Source organism: Poecilia reticulata, chromosome 3 (assembly GCF_904066995.2).
Source record: "Poecilia reticulata chromosome 3, P_reticulata-male-v2, whole genome shotgun sequence".
NCBI classification, from domain to species: Eukaryota; Metazoa; Chordata; class Actinopteri; order Cyprinodontiformes; family Poeciliidae; genus Poecilia; species Poecilia reticulata.
Window position 1 is genome coordinate 12,161,197 of NC_088832.1, and position 18,049 is coordinate 12,179,245.

Consider the following 18,049-nt stretch of genomic DNA (forward strand, 5'->3'; position numbering starts at 1 on the left):
CCACACTTCACAAGAACAATAAAGCTTTCTGGAAACTACGAAGCATCCTCTCAAAACAACAATTCTGAGCCTGACAGATGCACAAACAGCAGGACCGAGGTAGACTGTCGAAATAAAAATGCCTCCTTGCAACTACACTAGAGAATGTGCAGGGTTGAAGAAAACCCCAACAAAAGAACAGCAAGATTCAGACTAAAGTTTGGCAAAATAATCTTCAAGTGCATTTTAACATTTTAACACCCAGAACTGTCCGTTTTTTTGTGGGCATTTCCTATTTGCTGAAGTCTTAGTCAGTGAATGGGACAGGAACCTCCATTGTGGAAAAAAAGTTGAGATTTTCAGCAATAAACTGTAACACTATCACTTGTATAGAGTCTCTAAAGCACACAGAAATGTGCAAATGCAATACATTTGAAAGGGATTTTATAGACTTCCATGTTCTTCTGGGTTTTTATGTGAGGAAACACTTGTGTTCAGTGGTCATCCAACTATATACATGTGAGCATTTCAGTGTTTACACCATAAAACTGAATTATAGTCATTTTAAAAATCAAACAGTATTTAATACAGTGGTTCCCAAACTTTTTCTCCTGGCCCCCCCAGTGGTTTCCGAACATTTTCTGCCCCCGCCCATGGATTACAAATAGCTGTCCTGTTGAACGACGTGTGTTAAGGGGGTGGGGGGAATCGACTTTTTTGGGAACAAAATGAATGTATGTAGCTGAATATAGACAACATTAGTAGCCTACAAGCTACTTGTTAAGCTTAAGGTGCTGTATTGATATTAGTCATCTTTAGCTAACTTTACCTGCATCCAACAGCTTTACTCAACAGTCTGTTAGTTTGGGGGAAAAACTGAAAAGTTCTTTGCATTTTGCTGCCATGATTCCAACACACCCGTGTAGCTCTGCACAGCAGCAGCAGGTCTCCTTCACTGCCGCACAGGTGTAAACCCAGCGAGAGCGTCGTAGCGCTCATGTTGTGTTTGAAGACGGCTCAGAAAAACGGGTCACAGCATGTTAACAGCAGATTAAACAGTTTTAACTGCTGATAAAAGTTACGGAGGACACATATGGGAAGTGTGGAAGCCCCTACTGTATCAAATTGACATAGGAATAACAGAGTTGGCCATTCTAAGGTAAAAATCCAGCGCATATAGCATTCATGTGTTTTTTTGTTTGGGAACCTCTGATTTAATAACCCACACGTTGGACCAAAAGAAGAATGAAACGCACACAAATATTAGATCTTTCTATCTTCACAAAGACTTTGTATCGACTTTCATTTATTTCAATAGCGGAACCCTGACCATTACATGCCTGACCCCATGTCTAACCTGAACTCAGTTTTTATTCATTTTCTGTTATTGCACATTTTTATGCGCAGCACTGATATTGTTGTAAACACTGCTGTCGTGAGAGTGACATTTTGTAATAACGGTACGGTATTTTGATGTTATAATCTTGTACGGTATATTCTTATCGGTTTTTTTGTTTGGTTTTTTTTTTTACATATTTTTAAAACTTTTCAAACTTCTGTGCACCTACATCTTTATGGTTCAGGTTACAGCTGTTCTATTGCACACGCACAGAGTCTAATTTCTGAAAAATCCGATAAAGATGCATCAAGATTTACTTGTGCTCTGAAACCGTTTAAGCCCCCAAAATATTGACTCAAGTTAAATTGACACACTGCAAATGTGTCAATTTAAACTACTGCAGTGGACGTAAACAAAAATGATGAGCTGCACAACTTAAACTTAATAATCTTGAATTACAATGCTGAGGAGGAAAAAAAGTAATCCGAAATGCTTCACGCCCTTCCCCAGCAAAGGTTTATCCAATAGTCCCAGTTAAATGAAAACTTAATACTTTCTAGGTCGGGTTTCCCCCTCTTCGTGCCCTCAGCAGCCAGAGAGGGGATCCGAGTTTTAACAAGCTCACATTGTTTGCGAAGACATTCGAAAAGATGACAGATTGTTAACCCCTGAAATAAATTTGTCGCTTTACATGTCAGGTTAGAGTATGAAAGCCTATTACAAATAGAATAATTCATAAGCATATATAAAAAAAAAAAAATTAAAAAAAAGGAGTACAGCACTTTGCAGGTTCCTGGGCTGAGCTGTACGATTCGGGATAGTGACAGCGGAAAGTGCTGATGTGCTCTTCCTCTTGCTGCGCAGCATCATCAGTGAGATGCCTACACATCATGACTGGACAAATGTGAGCTGATGGTCCGTCATGTTCAGCAGAACAAATCATTACCCTGGACAGACATGTTCCCCCTGCAGCTACAGTGTCTGAACCAGAAACTATATTTAACACTCGATGACTCAACATTTCCTCGAATTTGGTTGCTCGGCTCTTAGAGACGCCACATTCACTTCGTAAACAAGGAGCGAAAATCTAAATCTGAACGCGTTCTCCTCAGCTGAGATAACATTTCATAAATCTTTATCCTCATGCTTGACATGTAATGGTTCCCTGCAGAGTTGTTATGACACACCTCTGCGGCGGCTGCAGGAGTGTGGGGGAATGTAGCAGACAGGGAGGACAGCGGAGCAGCAAACAGGGCTGTCATATTATTTATATAGGGGATGCTAAATGCCTTGTAAAAATATTCATGAACCATTTGAACTTCTTCAAATTTTATCACATTACACCAACAAATTTCTGTTAATTTATTTGGGATTTAACGTGATCGAACAACAAAACAAGAAACCAGAATCTTCTTGCAGGGATTTTTCTTAAAAATAAGCTCAACCTGTAGATGAAAACTTCCATCCGGTTGGTCAAATTTGCAAAAAAATACAAAATCTATTGGAAGAACACTTGGGTTTGCATTTATTGATCGCTTACTGGAAGACAGCAGAAATGGCTTTCTGTGCGATATCCCACATTCCAATAAAACCACACAGAAGTCCTGCGAGAGCCACCGGTCCGACGTTTGGTTGGTAATCCTAATCCACTGTCTCTCAAGTTGCTCTGCATGAACGCTGGGTGATTTAAGGCTCAAAAACTATTGCCTTACTGTGTCAGCTGAGTGATACTGCTGTCATAATGCTCCGGCGGTTTTCACACAGAGATGATTGCCATGGAAACCCATCATCTACTCTTTCACTCAGCTGAAAGAAATAGTTTTAATATGAAAGAGCCGAACTCGTGTGGAGCGGCTTTTTCAAGCCATGCAACTCTAACCTAAAACAAACAAGGAAAGGAAAAAAAAAGACAAAAAACATTCAGGCACATTACTCAAAGGATGAACCAGCATCCTCAAGTCTGAAGAGGCATTTCGAAACAATGCTCAGGATTTATGGAGCCTTTTGTGAAACAGTGCTATAATAATTAATAACCTTTCCAAACAAATAAAAGCGCAAGAAAAATAAACACCAGCATGCTACGCCGGTCCTCATTAATGGGAGCTTCAAATGCAACATTACAATCCATAATGAGTCATTCTGTTCGGTTCTAGCTGCGGGTGCACAACCTCATCTTTGTCTCCAGAAAGCAGTTAAAATGTTTGCACATTACGATCGCGTTACACTTTGACAGAAAACACACACACAGACACACCAACACACCTTGGATCCATCCACGCTGATAATGCGATAGCTGTTGCGTGTGCTGTCGTAAAAATAAGAGACGGTGACGGCCTGCTTGCTGGCAGGAACCCAGTTCTTCTTGGTGCTGGGATCGATTTGGAACACATGGGCCCTGGTGGTGTAGATCGGCTGCTCCCTGCAGAGTTGAAAACAAAGAGGAGGGACCACATTAAAGGGGTCTTGAAACAACATGAGCAAAATATTTACAGGTTAAGATGAGCTCCACTGATAAATGAGTCATATCTCACATTGTTTTTTTGCTACATGCACAGGTAGAGTCGCCCAATATCTGTGTCTCAGCGTTCCTTCCTTTCAGAGTCCCCAGGCTCTGAGGGATAGGTGATAATGTAACACAAACCCTTCAGTAAATCCGTATAGATATTCAGAGCCATTAGCACATCAGCACACTCCTCCATCTCAAAGGTGTCAATAACGCCTTTCTACTTGTATGTCAACACAAAGCAGGCACTCGTGGGTTTGCACTCAACTTCATTTTCACTTGGATAAAGACACAAATCTTCAATAAAATTCCAGACAATTAAAAAACAAAACAAAAAAAAAAAATGTCCAGACAAAAAAAGATCCATGTGAACTTAGAAAACTTCAAGATGCAACAGGTTTTCAATGAATCGAACTCCAGATGTCAAAAACAAGCTGCAAATTTTACTACTATGTGAACTCGTTTTCTGCCATTGCTTGAATGACTGATGAGTAAAACGCTACAGAGCTTCGCTACATTTAATCCCAGATAGCGTTTTATGAGTTTACAAGCCGACTTCAGTTGTGCCATGAAGTCGGCTTGTAAATCCTCATGTGAGGACTTCAGTTTCCTCACATTAGCAAAGCCAAAGTCTACCTGCCTCCAAACAATTTTCCATCAGTTAAATGTACAGCACGCATAAGATAAAAACTATAAAATTGGCTAGCGGTGCCAAACTCGGAAGTGACTGTGTTGGAGGAACGTTAAGGTTACACCATTTTTCTGAGAGAGTGAAGTAATTTACCTCTCAGCAATTTTGCTGCATCTCTAACCAAGAGGGGAGAGATGCCTGTGAGAGCCAGTTGAACTGCAGCACGACTTAAGGCAGGCTAAATGCTCCTCAGCTTTACACATCCCATTCTGAAGACAGATCACCCTCTATTTCGGTCAATTGCACCAACAAACACACACACAAAAACAATTGCCTGAGCAAAAACTAAGACACAATAATCGGAAAGTTGCAAAGCATTTTAAACACCTACAACCGAAGCTACTTTTCCCTCTATCATACTTTCGTCAATTTCCCTGGCAGAGATTTAAATTGGGAAGCAAATGTGGTCAATGCATCATGCATCTGCTGCTTTTGTTCACTGACCTGCAAGATTTCTCAGTTCATCATTTCCAGGAAGAACCTGAAGCAACTTGCCACATTTGAGCAGAGCAAGATAAAATTCTCCATCTCATGCAGACACTTAGGTTCACCATTGGAGCAAAGTAAAAGTCATCTTTAATATCAATACAGTGCATTATGGGATCTGACCTTTAGGCAAATTCACTATAAAGGGTTGCTTCTACACAGGAGTGCCTTTTAAAACATCCTGCTGCAAAACCTCCTAGAACAAGAATGATCAGAGAGACTAAAAGCAGAGAACTGGGGAAAGTAATGGGTAGACTTTAAATTATTTGGATTTACAGCAAAGCAGAGATTTCAGCATTTAAGAGAAAGAATAGTTCAGAACCAGCTTTGTATATTTAATTTAAAAAACACACACCTCCAATGAGAACCTTTGAGATATCAAAGTAGAAATGATCATCTAAAAATGATCTTCGTTTACATACAATGGTGATCCAACTTCAGAAATATTAAAATCACCCAAAGGCTGCATATGTGAATCACTAAAGTATTGAACGCAGAAGGGAAAAATTATAATTTTAGAGCCCCTTTGTAAAAACCGTAATAAAGTAACACTGGAAGTGAGAAAAGCATAATTTTTTTATTTGATTTTATACAACCTGCGAGATCAGTGACCGATTTCTCATCTCAGTTCACTGAATACCGTCTTACGTGTTTTCCGTGCTCTCCCTCTTTTTGCATTTGACTTTTACCCGACTTGCTGTTCATGACCCAAATCTCAAATTGATATCTAGACGGTAAAGCACTGCATTCATTATGAATATGTACTGAAAATTTAAATGATGCCACATTTTTTGATGCCTTTAAAGTCAAAAACATCTGCAAACAATCTAATTTCAGGAGATGCAGGGTTAAAGCTGTACCATTTAAAGAAGAGGAACATGTGAAGCAGAGAGCCAGCCTGACATGCTGCAAATATTCATGAGCTAATAAAGCTTTTCCTTCCATTGGGATTATGGGTTGCTGAGAAATTAAAGCCCAATAAATTTGCTGTCCCCTTTAAGCCTAATCTCCATCTTCATCTGCTTTGGGAACAACAAAACCCATTATACAGATCACTGCTGTTGCTCCATCCACACACACACACACAGGCTGACCTTTGCTGGGGCGGCCATGTCTGAAGCCAGCTCGCTCTGGCAGGGGAAGACAAGCGAAAGGCCAACACTGAACACATGGCTGCACTTACACAACTGTTAGTGGAATCCAGTGATCTGATTTTTGGGGATAAAAGGCATTAAGTTGATTGATTTTTCCTGAATTAAAAACGCTGGGGATGTTTTGACTAAATTCTGGTCCCACTGACTGTCGAATGCTCTCTGTCCCCATCTGGTGCTTTGAATAATTTACAGGTGTGTGTGTGTTTCTGTGAGGGGAGGAAAGTCTGAGTTAATTTGCTCTGTCTCTACATGCATCATCTCTTTGCTCATCTTAGACCAATAAACGCTCATGGGACATTAATGGAGCTGCGAGCTTAAAAAGAATACGTTAAAACAAATCTAGATGTGCCGATGTCAACCAACGGAAATTTGTCAAACGTGTTCCTCCAGCTAATAGATTACAAGCCTTTGCTTTAATAACATGTAATGACAGCAGACAACATTGAAGTCCTGTAAAGGATTTACTTTAAGCCACCTTTGATGTTCCTAAACATGATGGTCTAAAGGGGGAGTGAGGCTTTCCAGCACTGTGATTATGTTCAAAAGACATTTTAAAGCCGAGACAATGTCCAGAGAGAAAGTGTGAATAAAAGCACACACTTTTGACCGAGACTCTAGATGCGCTTTTTATTGCAACGAGTTGCAGTCACATTGCATTTCTCCCCTATGTGGTTTTAAAAAAAGACAAGAAAAAGCAAAAGAAAACTAAAACAAGAAGACAGAGCTACTAGAGGAACTGGTTTTAAACAAGATTCCTGAGTTTAGGAATCCGCTCCAGGCCAGCAATCCAAACAGACGCTGCTCATCTGTCAGCTGCATTCGTAAATTTTATGACCAAGAGGTAATGTGAGGTCAAAGGGAACAAACAGAATGTCAAAATTGAAAACCAGCCTGTTTGACAGAAAATCTGCAGCGAGAGGCTTCAGAGACAGAGGCTGCAAATTTTCATTTCCGACAGAAAGTGAACAGTATCTGACTGACAGGTTATACAGCCTACGTAAGGAAGAAAATAAAGCAACCGCTGTCATTCAATAAGTGGTCAGGATGGACCTGAAAATACATTAGCGCATAGAAATGAAATACCGAGAAGCATTCTTATTAGTTCAGCTTTGCTTGCTATTTAGAAATATAATACTTTACTGGTGCACACTAAAGAACCTTTGAATGCTGTTAATGTCTGAAGTTTGCAGGTCAGAGAGGGAGTCACCACACCATGTATGGTGCTTTGAAAAAGCAGTAAGCTTATAAAAAAATAAAAAAAAACACCAACTGTGCATTCAGGTACTAATGGAAGCAGAACCACAGGCTCCATCACATAAATGAGTTTGTTACATAATAAGATATTCTCATTTGTCTCTTTGCCACTGGGACAGTCTAAAGCCAGATGTCTAAGAAATAGGTTTTCTTCTTAATAAATTGTCAGGAAGCAAAACAAACCAGTGCAGTGGCACAAGCAGATTGAATATTTAGGAACAAACAAAATGTGTTCAAGACAAAGCTACTTTTTTTGTTTCACATTTTCATTCTTGATTAGACATGCGCCAAACCAGAACACCCAGCAGCCCAAATGGTCCAAACAATGATCCAATAGGAAACATGCTGACCGCCATCTCCGATCAACGTGCTTCAAAAAAATAAGTTTGTATTTTTGTTCACTTCAAGAACTTGAGCAATAGAAGGAAAATTACTCACTGCTGAATTTGAACAAATTATATTTTATCACCTTCCCCTACCAGCGCCGAAATGAACACAGCTGGATTTTTAATGAGAAAAGAAAACGGGGGGGAGATCTTCTCTTTTCCAAATTGAAAAGTGAAAATGACTTCCTCTAGTTCAGAAGATTTGGAGGTCAGCTGCACAATATGACACCATTAAAATGAAACACTTCTCTAATTTCAAGTCGGAACCAAAACAGAATCTATCACCGAGCCTATACTGCAAAAAAAAGAATAAATGAAAGTCTCAGTATGTCTCCGTTTGTGTGTAATCCTCTTCATATGCCAAACATACAAGGCCGGATATAAACTAGACGTTTTATGGAAAAGTATGGAAAATCACAGATTTGACTGAGCAAAACAGAAGAGCTCTGTTCATTACAGCAAACCACCTGGGTTTTCAGTGCAATAAAGATGCCGTTTCTCTAATGAAGTCAGGAGGTTAAAAGCCCAGTTTTGCCCCCCGGATACTGCATGCTACCTCAACTGCAGGATTCCTGCTGTATGTGACTGAAATTACTGGAGCAAAACTCTGCATTATGATTTTTTTCCCCCTTCTTGTGACATTTACAAAGGCACCAAGCTTGCTCTGATTCATAGAAACCTAATGAGACTTACGAATATGAAATATTTATCCTATGCCTTCATCTTTATTTTAAAGCATGTTCAGCTAAAAGTTTAAATGTGGATTTTAATATAAGGAACATTACAGATTTTTTTGGGAGGGACAAATGTTTTGCTTGCCAGCCACAATCACAACAAGTTTTAAAAGTTTTTAAATTGACAATATCAACATGAAATATTGTTAGCGCAACATAAATATGCTTAGAAAACAGGAGCAAAAATAAATTTGATGCCAAACAACACAGCCGGTTACATAAACTGAAGCGACGCTGGTGGAAATCTGGGGAAAAAAAAACAACAACAACAACATAATCCTGATTATGGCATGTCATATCAATAGCATCTTCACACATGGATAATTACCGATTCAATATGCAGCGATGCACCCCCAATGCCATCACAGATAAAGGCTGGTGCATATTTTAGTCCTCAGTAGCTAGCATGCAGAAAATGTAATGCTTCTTTTCCCCCCTTAAAAAGCGAGCTCGGATCAAGATGCATCTGATCACAAAACACGTCAAATGAAATCAGCCTGCCCCTGCCTGCTTTTCAAAGAAGTGCCGATGTATTCCTCCCTCTGCTCAACACATTTCTAGACCTAGCAGAGGACTGTGAGCGCTGTCGAGGATGTTGTGAAACACCCACTTAGTTTTATTTCAGAGGATGCCCTTTCCTCCACTACATCTTCATGGTGGCACCTTATTATGTCGGCATAGACGGCTTCGCGAACAGGTTTGTTAGCATTACTAAATGTTTGACCATGAATTTACACTTTGCTTGACTTCATACTGAGGACAGAAGTTCTCAATTTAATGCCAAAATGGAGAGCAGTAATGTGTCAGTGGTGATGAAAGTGTAGAAAAGCAATCAAATCTTAATATGGAAGAACAGCAAGCTGCAACATAATGACAAGTTTACGCTTAATCGTTTTTTTGCCGTTTCTTTTTCCCACCGACTACAAACATTGCGACATCTCACGATTGCAGTGTAGCATGAAAGTATATCGTTAACTTGTTCAATATTAGAATCGCAAAGAACCCTTTGTGTATATATTGTCTTTTGTAGTCTTGGTGTCATGAGTCCATGTTTTGTGTGCCAATATTTAATTTAACTGGTTGGATGAAGCCAAAATGAGATTTTTTATATTAAATAATATGATATCCAATATACCAGATTATCTTATATTATGTGATATCTTACTTATATCATGGAGCTTTACCACCCCTACATGTAGCTTTCTGCAGGATAGCCACCATAGTGTGTCGAAGCCCAAACAGAACAGCGCTTTCCAATTTCATTAACAACAAATAATTAAGTTTTGCCTCAAGTTGTTGTTTAGCCTATCCTTTCATCAAAGGATAGGCTAAACAACAATGTTTCCTATCCTTTCATCAAAGGACAGGCAAAACACTGAGATTTAGATCAGGTGTTAGAAAGACCTGTTCTGTCTACATATAAACAACTGCAGCCGCAAAACATAACTGCAAGTAGATTTTCAAAATTATTTAAAACAAAATTGCGAATGCAAAATGACTTGGAATACTGAAGTTCCAACAGACTTCCTGGATGTAATCTTTGGCAGAAACTAAATTTCAAGTGTTCAAGTGCAAATTGATAATACATTATCCCAGGTGGGCAGATTAACTGCCCTTAATACCCACACCTGATTATTTTTAGAGGCTGAGATGATAAGACTCAGAAACTGGTGGGGATGTTCTGAAATGGTAATGAAAGAAAAGAGAGAAAAATGTGAGTAATCAACTGAGTCATTCCAATTTTCACTGATGGTATTGAAATTACATATTTTCTTCATATCGTGATGCAGCTCTTTTACAAGTCAACCTACTAAACCTGGTGGATGAAGGACGAGCAAAGATAAAACCCTCACCACTGAACTTCTCAGTCCAAAGGTGACCCAAGTGATTTTAAATGGCATGTTAAATTTTGACCGTATAATGGAATGAATCTGATATTGTTTGGTTTAATTTGACATTTATTTTTTCATAGCTTTATTTACAAGATGCAAAAAAAAGGAAGAAAATGAGGATCTAAAAGACAAACATCAACCAAAGTTAGACTACAATCTTAGGCCTGAATTGCTCAATTAATAAAAATATTAAAACGATGCACAAAAACACCAGCTCACAGATCAACAAGTTTTGCCTTAAGAAATATTTGAATATTGTGATGCAACCCCCGACATACCTGCAGTCAGTCTGTAAAGTCAGTCACAATACAGCCAAATCACTCATGATATAAAAATCTGATTTCATTCAGACTGGGTCTTCTCATTACATTTGCATTCTGATTTTCTATAATACTGTAGCGTTTTATTGTATGAATAACCAATTCTGAACAATTGAATTGACAGAATCCTCAATTTTCTCTTTTTTTTAATTCCCCATCAGCCTGCTTTAGCTGCAGTCATCAGTGACCTTCACAAGTCTTGCCAGTTATTGGCGTCATACAGCAGCATCTCATGTAATACAGGCGGCGGGCCAGTTTCACGCCAGCAGACGCAGCAGGCCCCCCCCCACCGCCACACTGAGGTGACATGAAGAGTCCAACTTAATCTGAGAGATCCAAGGAAAAGGGAGTGAGAAAATCTCCCCAGAAACCCAGTATGACAGCAGATGGCCTCCTGGGCTTCAACCATCTGCTGAGACAATGTTCAATCCACCATCCGTGTCCCTCTTCCTTTACCCTTTTTACCACTAAAACCTGCTTCTGTTCTTGTAAACAAGAGCTCGATGAGGGCTGCCTCCAAACCAGAGGCAGACAGGACACACACTCTGGTTCTCTGGTCAGGCTTAAAGTCCAGTCTCCTGTCAGGGCGGCCAAGAGACCTGCTGCCATGTCACAGAGCCTAATCAATGAGTGTTAAGCCTTTGGATGTCATTCTCTGGCCAGCCAGGAGATTATCATCTATCCCTGTGTTAGGGCTGCTCCCAGCATAGCTTGCTTTAAATAGCAATATGCTGATTATACTGCTGGCTGCCTGTGTGCTTATGCTGTACAACAGGGTTTCAGGCAATCTAAGCTTTATTTTTCAGTACTTCCAGAGACACGGTGCATTAGCTGCTAACCTCTTCCTAAAATACAACTTTCTTTCACACTGCAGCAGTACAAATTTTCTCACTCCCAAAATTCAGCAGTGTTCAAATGCAGGTAGGTGATTAAGGAGTATGTTTATGTTATTATTACTGAGACAAAGTCACAATAGCCTCAGTGAGTCCTATGGAACTATAGTGACGAAAAAAAAAATAAATAAATAAATGACGCCAGTGAATTCATACAGTTAAAGACTAGTAATTAAGGTACAAAAGAAAAATATCCTGGGTGTTTCCACTCCTAAGTATTTTTTGTGAAATGATTAATCTAAAACTTCATTTAGAAGTGAATAGTTTCGTACAGAAGAACTCCCAACAATGAAGTGAAAACAAAAAGACACACCTCATCAGCTCTGACTGATCCCCAGGGTGCAACATTGTTGCATCATCGCAAGGGTGTAATCAGAGAGAAAAACATTGCGCAAGTAAGATCGCCTCCGTAAAACTTCTGCTACACTTTCCTGCGAGCTCAACTTTGTATGATAAAATTTCCAAGAATCAACCATCAGTCCACAAACCAAACGTTCAGATAAAAACAAACAGCCAGTTTATACTGAGGCAGCAACTAACAATTATTTTAGGAATAGATTAATTGGAAAATATAAAACTCACATTATACAGATTCTTCATTTAACACAATAAATGATGAAAATAAATGATTCAAATCCTTTTCTAATAATGGCAAATACATATTTTAGTGCCTAAATTATAAAAATATAGCTTTCTATTAGTAAATGTGAACTAGGTGAAGCCAAAACTTTACCACTTAAAATTTGGTTCAAACATTAAAGGCAAAGACAGTTTTATCTTAATTGTAAAATACATTTTTTACATTTTTTTTAATGTACAGTTTTGGGTTGATTACAGCTCCAACTATGTTTTTGTTTTTTTTTACCAAATGGCCTTTTTTGAGTCTCTACACTCCAGTTATTTATCCATTACTGAATTAGTTGACAATTATTTTGATAATTGATTAATCATTTCAGCCCTGGTCTATAGATATACATTTTTAGGTTAAAATATAGTGTTTGTAATACCAAAACAATCAAGGAGCACATTTATTTTTTGTGTATTCAAATGGAATAACAGCTTCATGAATCTCAAATGTAGACCCACCAAGCTCAGGTCACACCAGAACGTGTATTTTATATTTTTGAATAGAGACAATATTATATAAACCAGATTTCCTTTTAAGAAGTTGAGTGAAACAGACAAGCGACTTTCCGTGGGGTGCCGACTACACGCTGGCTGAAAATACAAGTAAAAAGAATTCACCCATTAACCGAGTGCTCATGTTGCCCCATGAGAAATGCTTCCCTAGGAAGAGAGCCATATCAAAAAAACAAAACAACTCTGGGTATCCATACGATTTGATTCGAGTTGGAACATCTAGAATGGCGTAGGACATAAATTATGACCTACAGTAAAACTAATAGAGTTTCAAGTCCTCAGTCAAAGCAGTAGGTGAAGGAGGCTAGACGCAAGGCTAGACACAATGAGAGAACTCATTGTGTCTGGTGTCCTTCACCTTACAGACATTAGCATGAGCAGCACTTCACTCGGTTTGATGCATTTTGGGTTTGAAGGAGCCTGAATGGTTGTATAATTGTCTGGCATGTGGGAGAAGTTAAAAATCCATCGTCTCCAACATCAGGCAGGCATAGTAGCTGAACGCCCCATTTCTCTAGGCGCATAACCTGCGACCCTCCATCAGTTTGATATTCATATCAGACACTCTGGTCAAAGCCTGTAAAGCTACAACTATAATATCACAACTAGAGGTTCCGCTTTAGACGTGCCACTTTGAACATCATTACCCTACATGTATACCAACTTGTCACATTTTCAGAAGAGAAGCCTGGTGTTTATATAATGACAAAACACTAACAGTAGAGAAAAAGGATTTGATTGAAAACAAGCATGAGAACAAGATGTATCACTGCCCGAGAGCGCTTCTCCTATACTTCCTTCATGCTGAGATTCAAGTGTAAACTTGTTTAATCACAGCCATAGGTACACTGCAGATTTCTTAGCATCATGTGCTGCAGAGCTAAACGATTTCAGAAGGAGAGCCCGCCTCTTAATTTAAAAAAGGATTAAAAATAGGGAACTGCGAGTGAGTGTTAAAAAAAAAAAAAAATCTAAAGTTTTGAACTGAGCCCATTTAGAAAGTCGCTTGATTCTCTGATGATGTAAATATTGAACAAATCAGCCATCAGCTGACTACAAAGGAAGCATCTTCTAAAACAAAAGTGATGGCAAACTTTACTAGTGATATTAAAATGAATCCCGATTTCCAAGGAGAAGGGACGTCTCCGCCTTCCAAGATTCTCTCGTCTATCAGATGGTATAAGGCAGAATGAAACCACAGAGGCGTCTCCACCAGTAAGTGTGACCTGCCCAGTCTTGGCCTGGCTCCTTGTCCACTGTGCCAGTTTCATGACACAACAAGACCAACACCTCTCCAAACCGGTTCGGTGACTGTAAAACTTCCAAGACGATGACGAGATTGTAAAACTGGTTTGATTAAACACATAGTTAGATACAAACTTGTCTAATCTGGTAGAAACTAGTAATGTGGAAGTGGATGACAGGTTTTCAGAAAGTTACTGAACATTAATGCCTTTAAATACACAGCATTAGTTTTGCATATAATGCAGAGGAATCCCTAACATTTACATTTTTTTTGAGAGAAAATTTATATTAAAATTAACTTTTTAAAAAATCATTGTGTCAAAATGTAGAGGAACCGTAGGTACCTCACATAGACAACCCAACCAAGTATATGTCAAGTGGGCTACTGATTGCATAACTGTGGAGATGAGCCAGAGTCAACACTCCACACAACAGACTATAGACACAAAATTATGTGCCGTTTCTTGTAAACCACAGTGGAAGTACACACTAGCTCCAGAGAACACACACACACTCCCACAAGTGCCATATCTCTCCTCGTTAGTGGGCAGTGTTGACTCTGACACCTCCATATCATAAGCCGCAAAGCTGTAGCTGCACAGATTATGAAGAACGTAAAACGCACAGGGATCCACTTGAAATTATGTACGCAAGATAATATTTTTACATAAAAAGTCGCATTATCTCACAGAAAAGCGGTCTGTAAATATAATCTTGTAAAGCAGGGGTCCTCCTCACGGACAGTCGAGCAGACAGTTGCCCCTATTCAGGTGAAGTGAATAACAGGTGAACAGCTATAGAGGCATTTCAGCGAACCCACACACATTGAACAGTCAGGTGTTAATAAAGGCGCTCTGAAGGACAGCGCTCTCCGGATCACTCACCCCATTGCAGCGGACTTGAGGTGCAACTCCTTTTCTTTATTTGACGGCTATAGAAAAAAAATTATGTTAAAAGTGAGGTCCTCAAAATATTAGTGGTCAGCGGAGTCAAAACCCCGCTTTGTCAGCAGCAGGAAAAAAGTCCTCTTGCTGCTGAGAGACAAGTGAAATATGAGAGCACTTCTCCGTAAACTCGATTCACCGGGTTGTCAAGCTCGCTCCTACAGAAACACGTTCAGTTCAAGAAGTTTTTTTTTTTTTTAAATCCTCTCCAGGTTTGTCGCTCCTATCAAACGTGAAGCGCTAAATCCCACTAAGGAATGGCTTCCTCCTCGTTTCCTGCAGTAGGGCGATAATGAAATAAGTTGATGTTTGTCTGCCTGGTTTCAACGCGGAGTTTCTTCCTCCCCAGAGGGATTGTATTTGGTTTCATATGAAGGGCAGCAGAGGCAGCAAGCAGCAGCGACACGGAGCGGCTTCCTCCACCTGCCTCCTTTTGCAAAACCACCCACTCTCTTTAAACCTGCGGTATCTGTGGCTGCGGTTTCACGCTGACAACGTTGTCCAAACTGTGGTCTGAAATCACGAAATGTCCAAGGAAACAGAACGCACAGCTTATTTTTTTGTTTTGTTTCGTTTTTTTTTTTTTTTTTTTTTTAAACACTTACATGTTTATAATGCTGAATTCCTGGAGTTGAGATCCGTTATACAGTCAGATGGACAACTAATATGCATATTAGTTGAACTGCGTCTTCATAACCGGACTTAACACGGACAGATGATGCTAATAAAGAAGCTTTTATAGAGGTTTCTAATACCTGAAAAGCTTGTAATCAGAAGCAGGTGCGCGCGCTCCCGGAACCATTATTCAAGCTTCTGTATTTCAGGGAACATATTTTCAGTGACGTTCCGATGCTGGTTGACGCTAAAGCTAACGTGTAAAGGTACGTTCTTAAATTTTCTGCTAAAGTGCATTACAAGGACAACTTTTATGTTTTAATTATGGTAAGTGTACTGGATCAATTCCTGGTTTGGAGTTCATAGCTGCAAACTTCATAGGGGAAAGCATTCTTAAAATCCGTGTTAGCAATAATAGCAATTAAGTTTAGCAGTTTATTTCCTATAAGCGTTTAAATGCACATTGCTAAACTAGAGACTGTATATTATTTGGCTGAAAAGAACACGTCCTGTGTTTAGTTGTTGGAAAATGGAATACTCAGCATTACTGAACATATTAGGGGTCTTTACGAATAATTATGAAAATACGAAACGGACTACAGTGAAGCATGCTGCTTACACTCGATATTAGTATATTTTAATCTTAAAAATAAAAATGTCTTATAAATTTCACTGCTTATACAAGTATTCATTCCTTGACGGACATAATGTAATTTTTCAGTTTGTCTGGTATAGTAAGGATTTGCTGCAGTTTCAGCTCCTGGTAATCTATAGACACAAACAGCGGATATTAAAAGTGCACACACCCCAGTCAGTCCTCTTTAGTATAGGTCTGTCGTCGCGCTACATCTTGATTGGGCAACATTTGTCCATTCTTCCTTGTAAAACTTGTAGTAATCTATGAGATTTTCAGATTTTTTTTGTCCAGTAGCTTTTACAGATTTTCTGTCTGATTTAGTTTTGAAGTCTGGTCATAAGTCACAAGTCATGAATACACATATCTGATTGGGTTAAGTAGTTATTGTCGTAATACTGGGAAATTAAATCAGTTTTCATCTTCAGCTTTTAGGCAGACACTTGTAAGTTTTGGCTTGAAACTGGTATTTTAATCGTTCATAATTTGATCCACTTTCAGTTTAAAAAATCACTTCGAGTACAATATCTCACTGGGCTTGAAATATGAAGCACCTTGAAAGGTTTTTTAAATTAGTTTCTGTATAATAAAACTTGTAAACAGTATTAAAGTTTTGTTGGATTTTTTTGTTTTTGCAAAAGTCAAAATCACATATAACACAATCATCTTGGCAGTTTTCTCTAATGCTTTTTCTTTTTCTTCAAAGTTTAACAGCCTTTTCTTTTTATCGTCTTGCTAACAGGATGTCTGACGCCTCAGAAAACACGCAGAGCTACGAGGAGCTGTTCTCTAACAGATTCTCACCGGAGGACAGTGAATACCAGGAATATGTGAAACGTCCAGCTGACCCGCCACCAATTGTTGACGACTGGCGGGGGCGTGGAGGGGGAAACCAGAGGGACAGGGACAACAGGTATTATTGGTCCAGTTTGTGTTCAGTCAGATGCTCTGCGGGAAATGTTTTATGCTGTAGTATTTTTTTTTTATAAATACCTTCCAGGTACCAGGGCCGCCGAGGCTACAGAGACCGCAATTGGGGAGAAGACAGGAGGTGGCGAGGGGACCGTCGTGGACAGCACTGGCATGACAAAGACAGGAACTGGGGGCATGGCAGTGGATATCAGTCTGGGTCCAGAGGCTCCAATCAGGGATACAACTCCCATAATCGTCCACATTATGATCGCTACTGATTACCGAGATTTCTACTATTTACGGTCTCATGACTTGAGCTTCACTTGTTTGTGGTAGGATTCAGCTGGTTTCTCCTTTTCGTCGGTGATGCAGTAAGAGCTGCTTTTTAAATCTCCTGTCCCTTGTTTTGACTTGTAGCAAAACTACATGCAAAGGCAGAAATTTGCAGTGATTGTGATATGTGAAATCTGAATTTCCAAGACAAATATATTCATGATACAGCTTTACTTTTACCATCAGTGTATGAACTTGCAGATTAACCTTTTGTTTCTGTTAGTATATGTATTTTTCTAATAAATGACTGCTGACTGTGCAATCAGATGTATAAAGTTTAATTGCATAAACCCAGTCACCTACACCAACCTTACTGTAATGGGTGTCAACCATGTTCCCAGTCTTTAAAGATTTTTTTTTTTTAATTCAGGCGTTCTACCTGGGATGCTCAAGTTTTAAATGCGAGTTAAGAAAGAAGTTGGGAGGTGTGTATATCTTTAACCAGGAGATCAGAGAACCACTTGCAAATGATTAGGTGTCAGCTGCTGTGTGCTTTTGATGCACAGGGGCAATGAATTAAACAAAAACAATGGGTTAACTCATGCATTCAGACACCAGTATTTTAACCAGCCTGAGGAGTTGCGATTATAATCCA

At 39.2% G+C, this 18,049-nt stretch overlaps 2 protein-coding genes across 5 annotated transcripts in view; one reads left to right on the forward strand and one right to left on the reverse strand.

Annotated features, from left to right (window-relative positions):
* The window catches only part of homer2 (homer scaffold protein 2), a 32,544-nt gene extending 16,839 nt beyond the window's left edge, over positions 1-15,705 (reverse strand). The window contains exons 1-2 of one of the 4 annotated variants that reach the window (XM_008404534.3): positions 15,566-15,705; positions 3,581-3,737 (exon numbers count right to left, since the gene is read on the reverse strand). In XM_008404534.3, the coding sequence (XP_008402756.1) occupies positions 3,581-3,737; positions 15,566-15,567 (159 nt within the window). In that variant the 5' untranslated portion in view covers positions 15,568-15,705. Of the gene's footprint in view, positions 1-3,580; positions 3,738-3,849; positions 3,956-8,854; positions 8,905-14,900; positions 15,485-15,565 lie in introns of those variants that run through there. The other 3 variants (XM_008404533.3, XM_017303930.2, XM_008404536.3) reach the window with 3 other exon arrangements.
* ramac (RNA guanine-7 methyltransferase activating subunit) lies at positions 15,702-17,716 on the forward strand. Its single transcript, XM_008404531.3, has 3 exons — positions 15,702-15,841; positions 16,952-17,122; positions 17,210-17,716. The coding sequence occupies exons 2-3, from the start codon at positions 16,953-16,955 to the stop codon at positions 17,397-17,399; spliced, it is 360 nt and encodes a 119-aa protein (XP_008402753.2). The 5' UTR covers positions 15,702-15,841; position 16,952; the 3' UTR covers positions 17,400-17,716.
* Positions 17,717-18,049: the final 333 nt, after the last annotated feature.

Excerpts from the sequence above, each read along its gene's own strand:
- ramac (XM_008404531.3), top strand. The coding sequence starts at position 16,953 with ATGTCTGACGCCTCAGAAAACACGCAGAGCTACGAGGAGCTGTTCTCT. Across the intron at positions 17,123-17,209 it reads CAGAGGGACAGGGACAACAG|GTACCAGGGCCGCCGAGGCT; the intron begins GTATTATTGGTC and ends AATACCTTCCAG.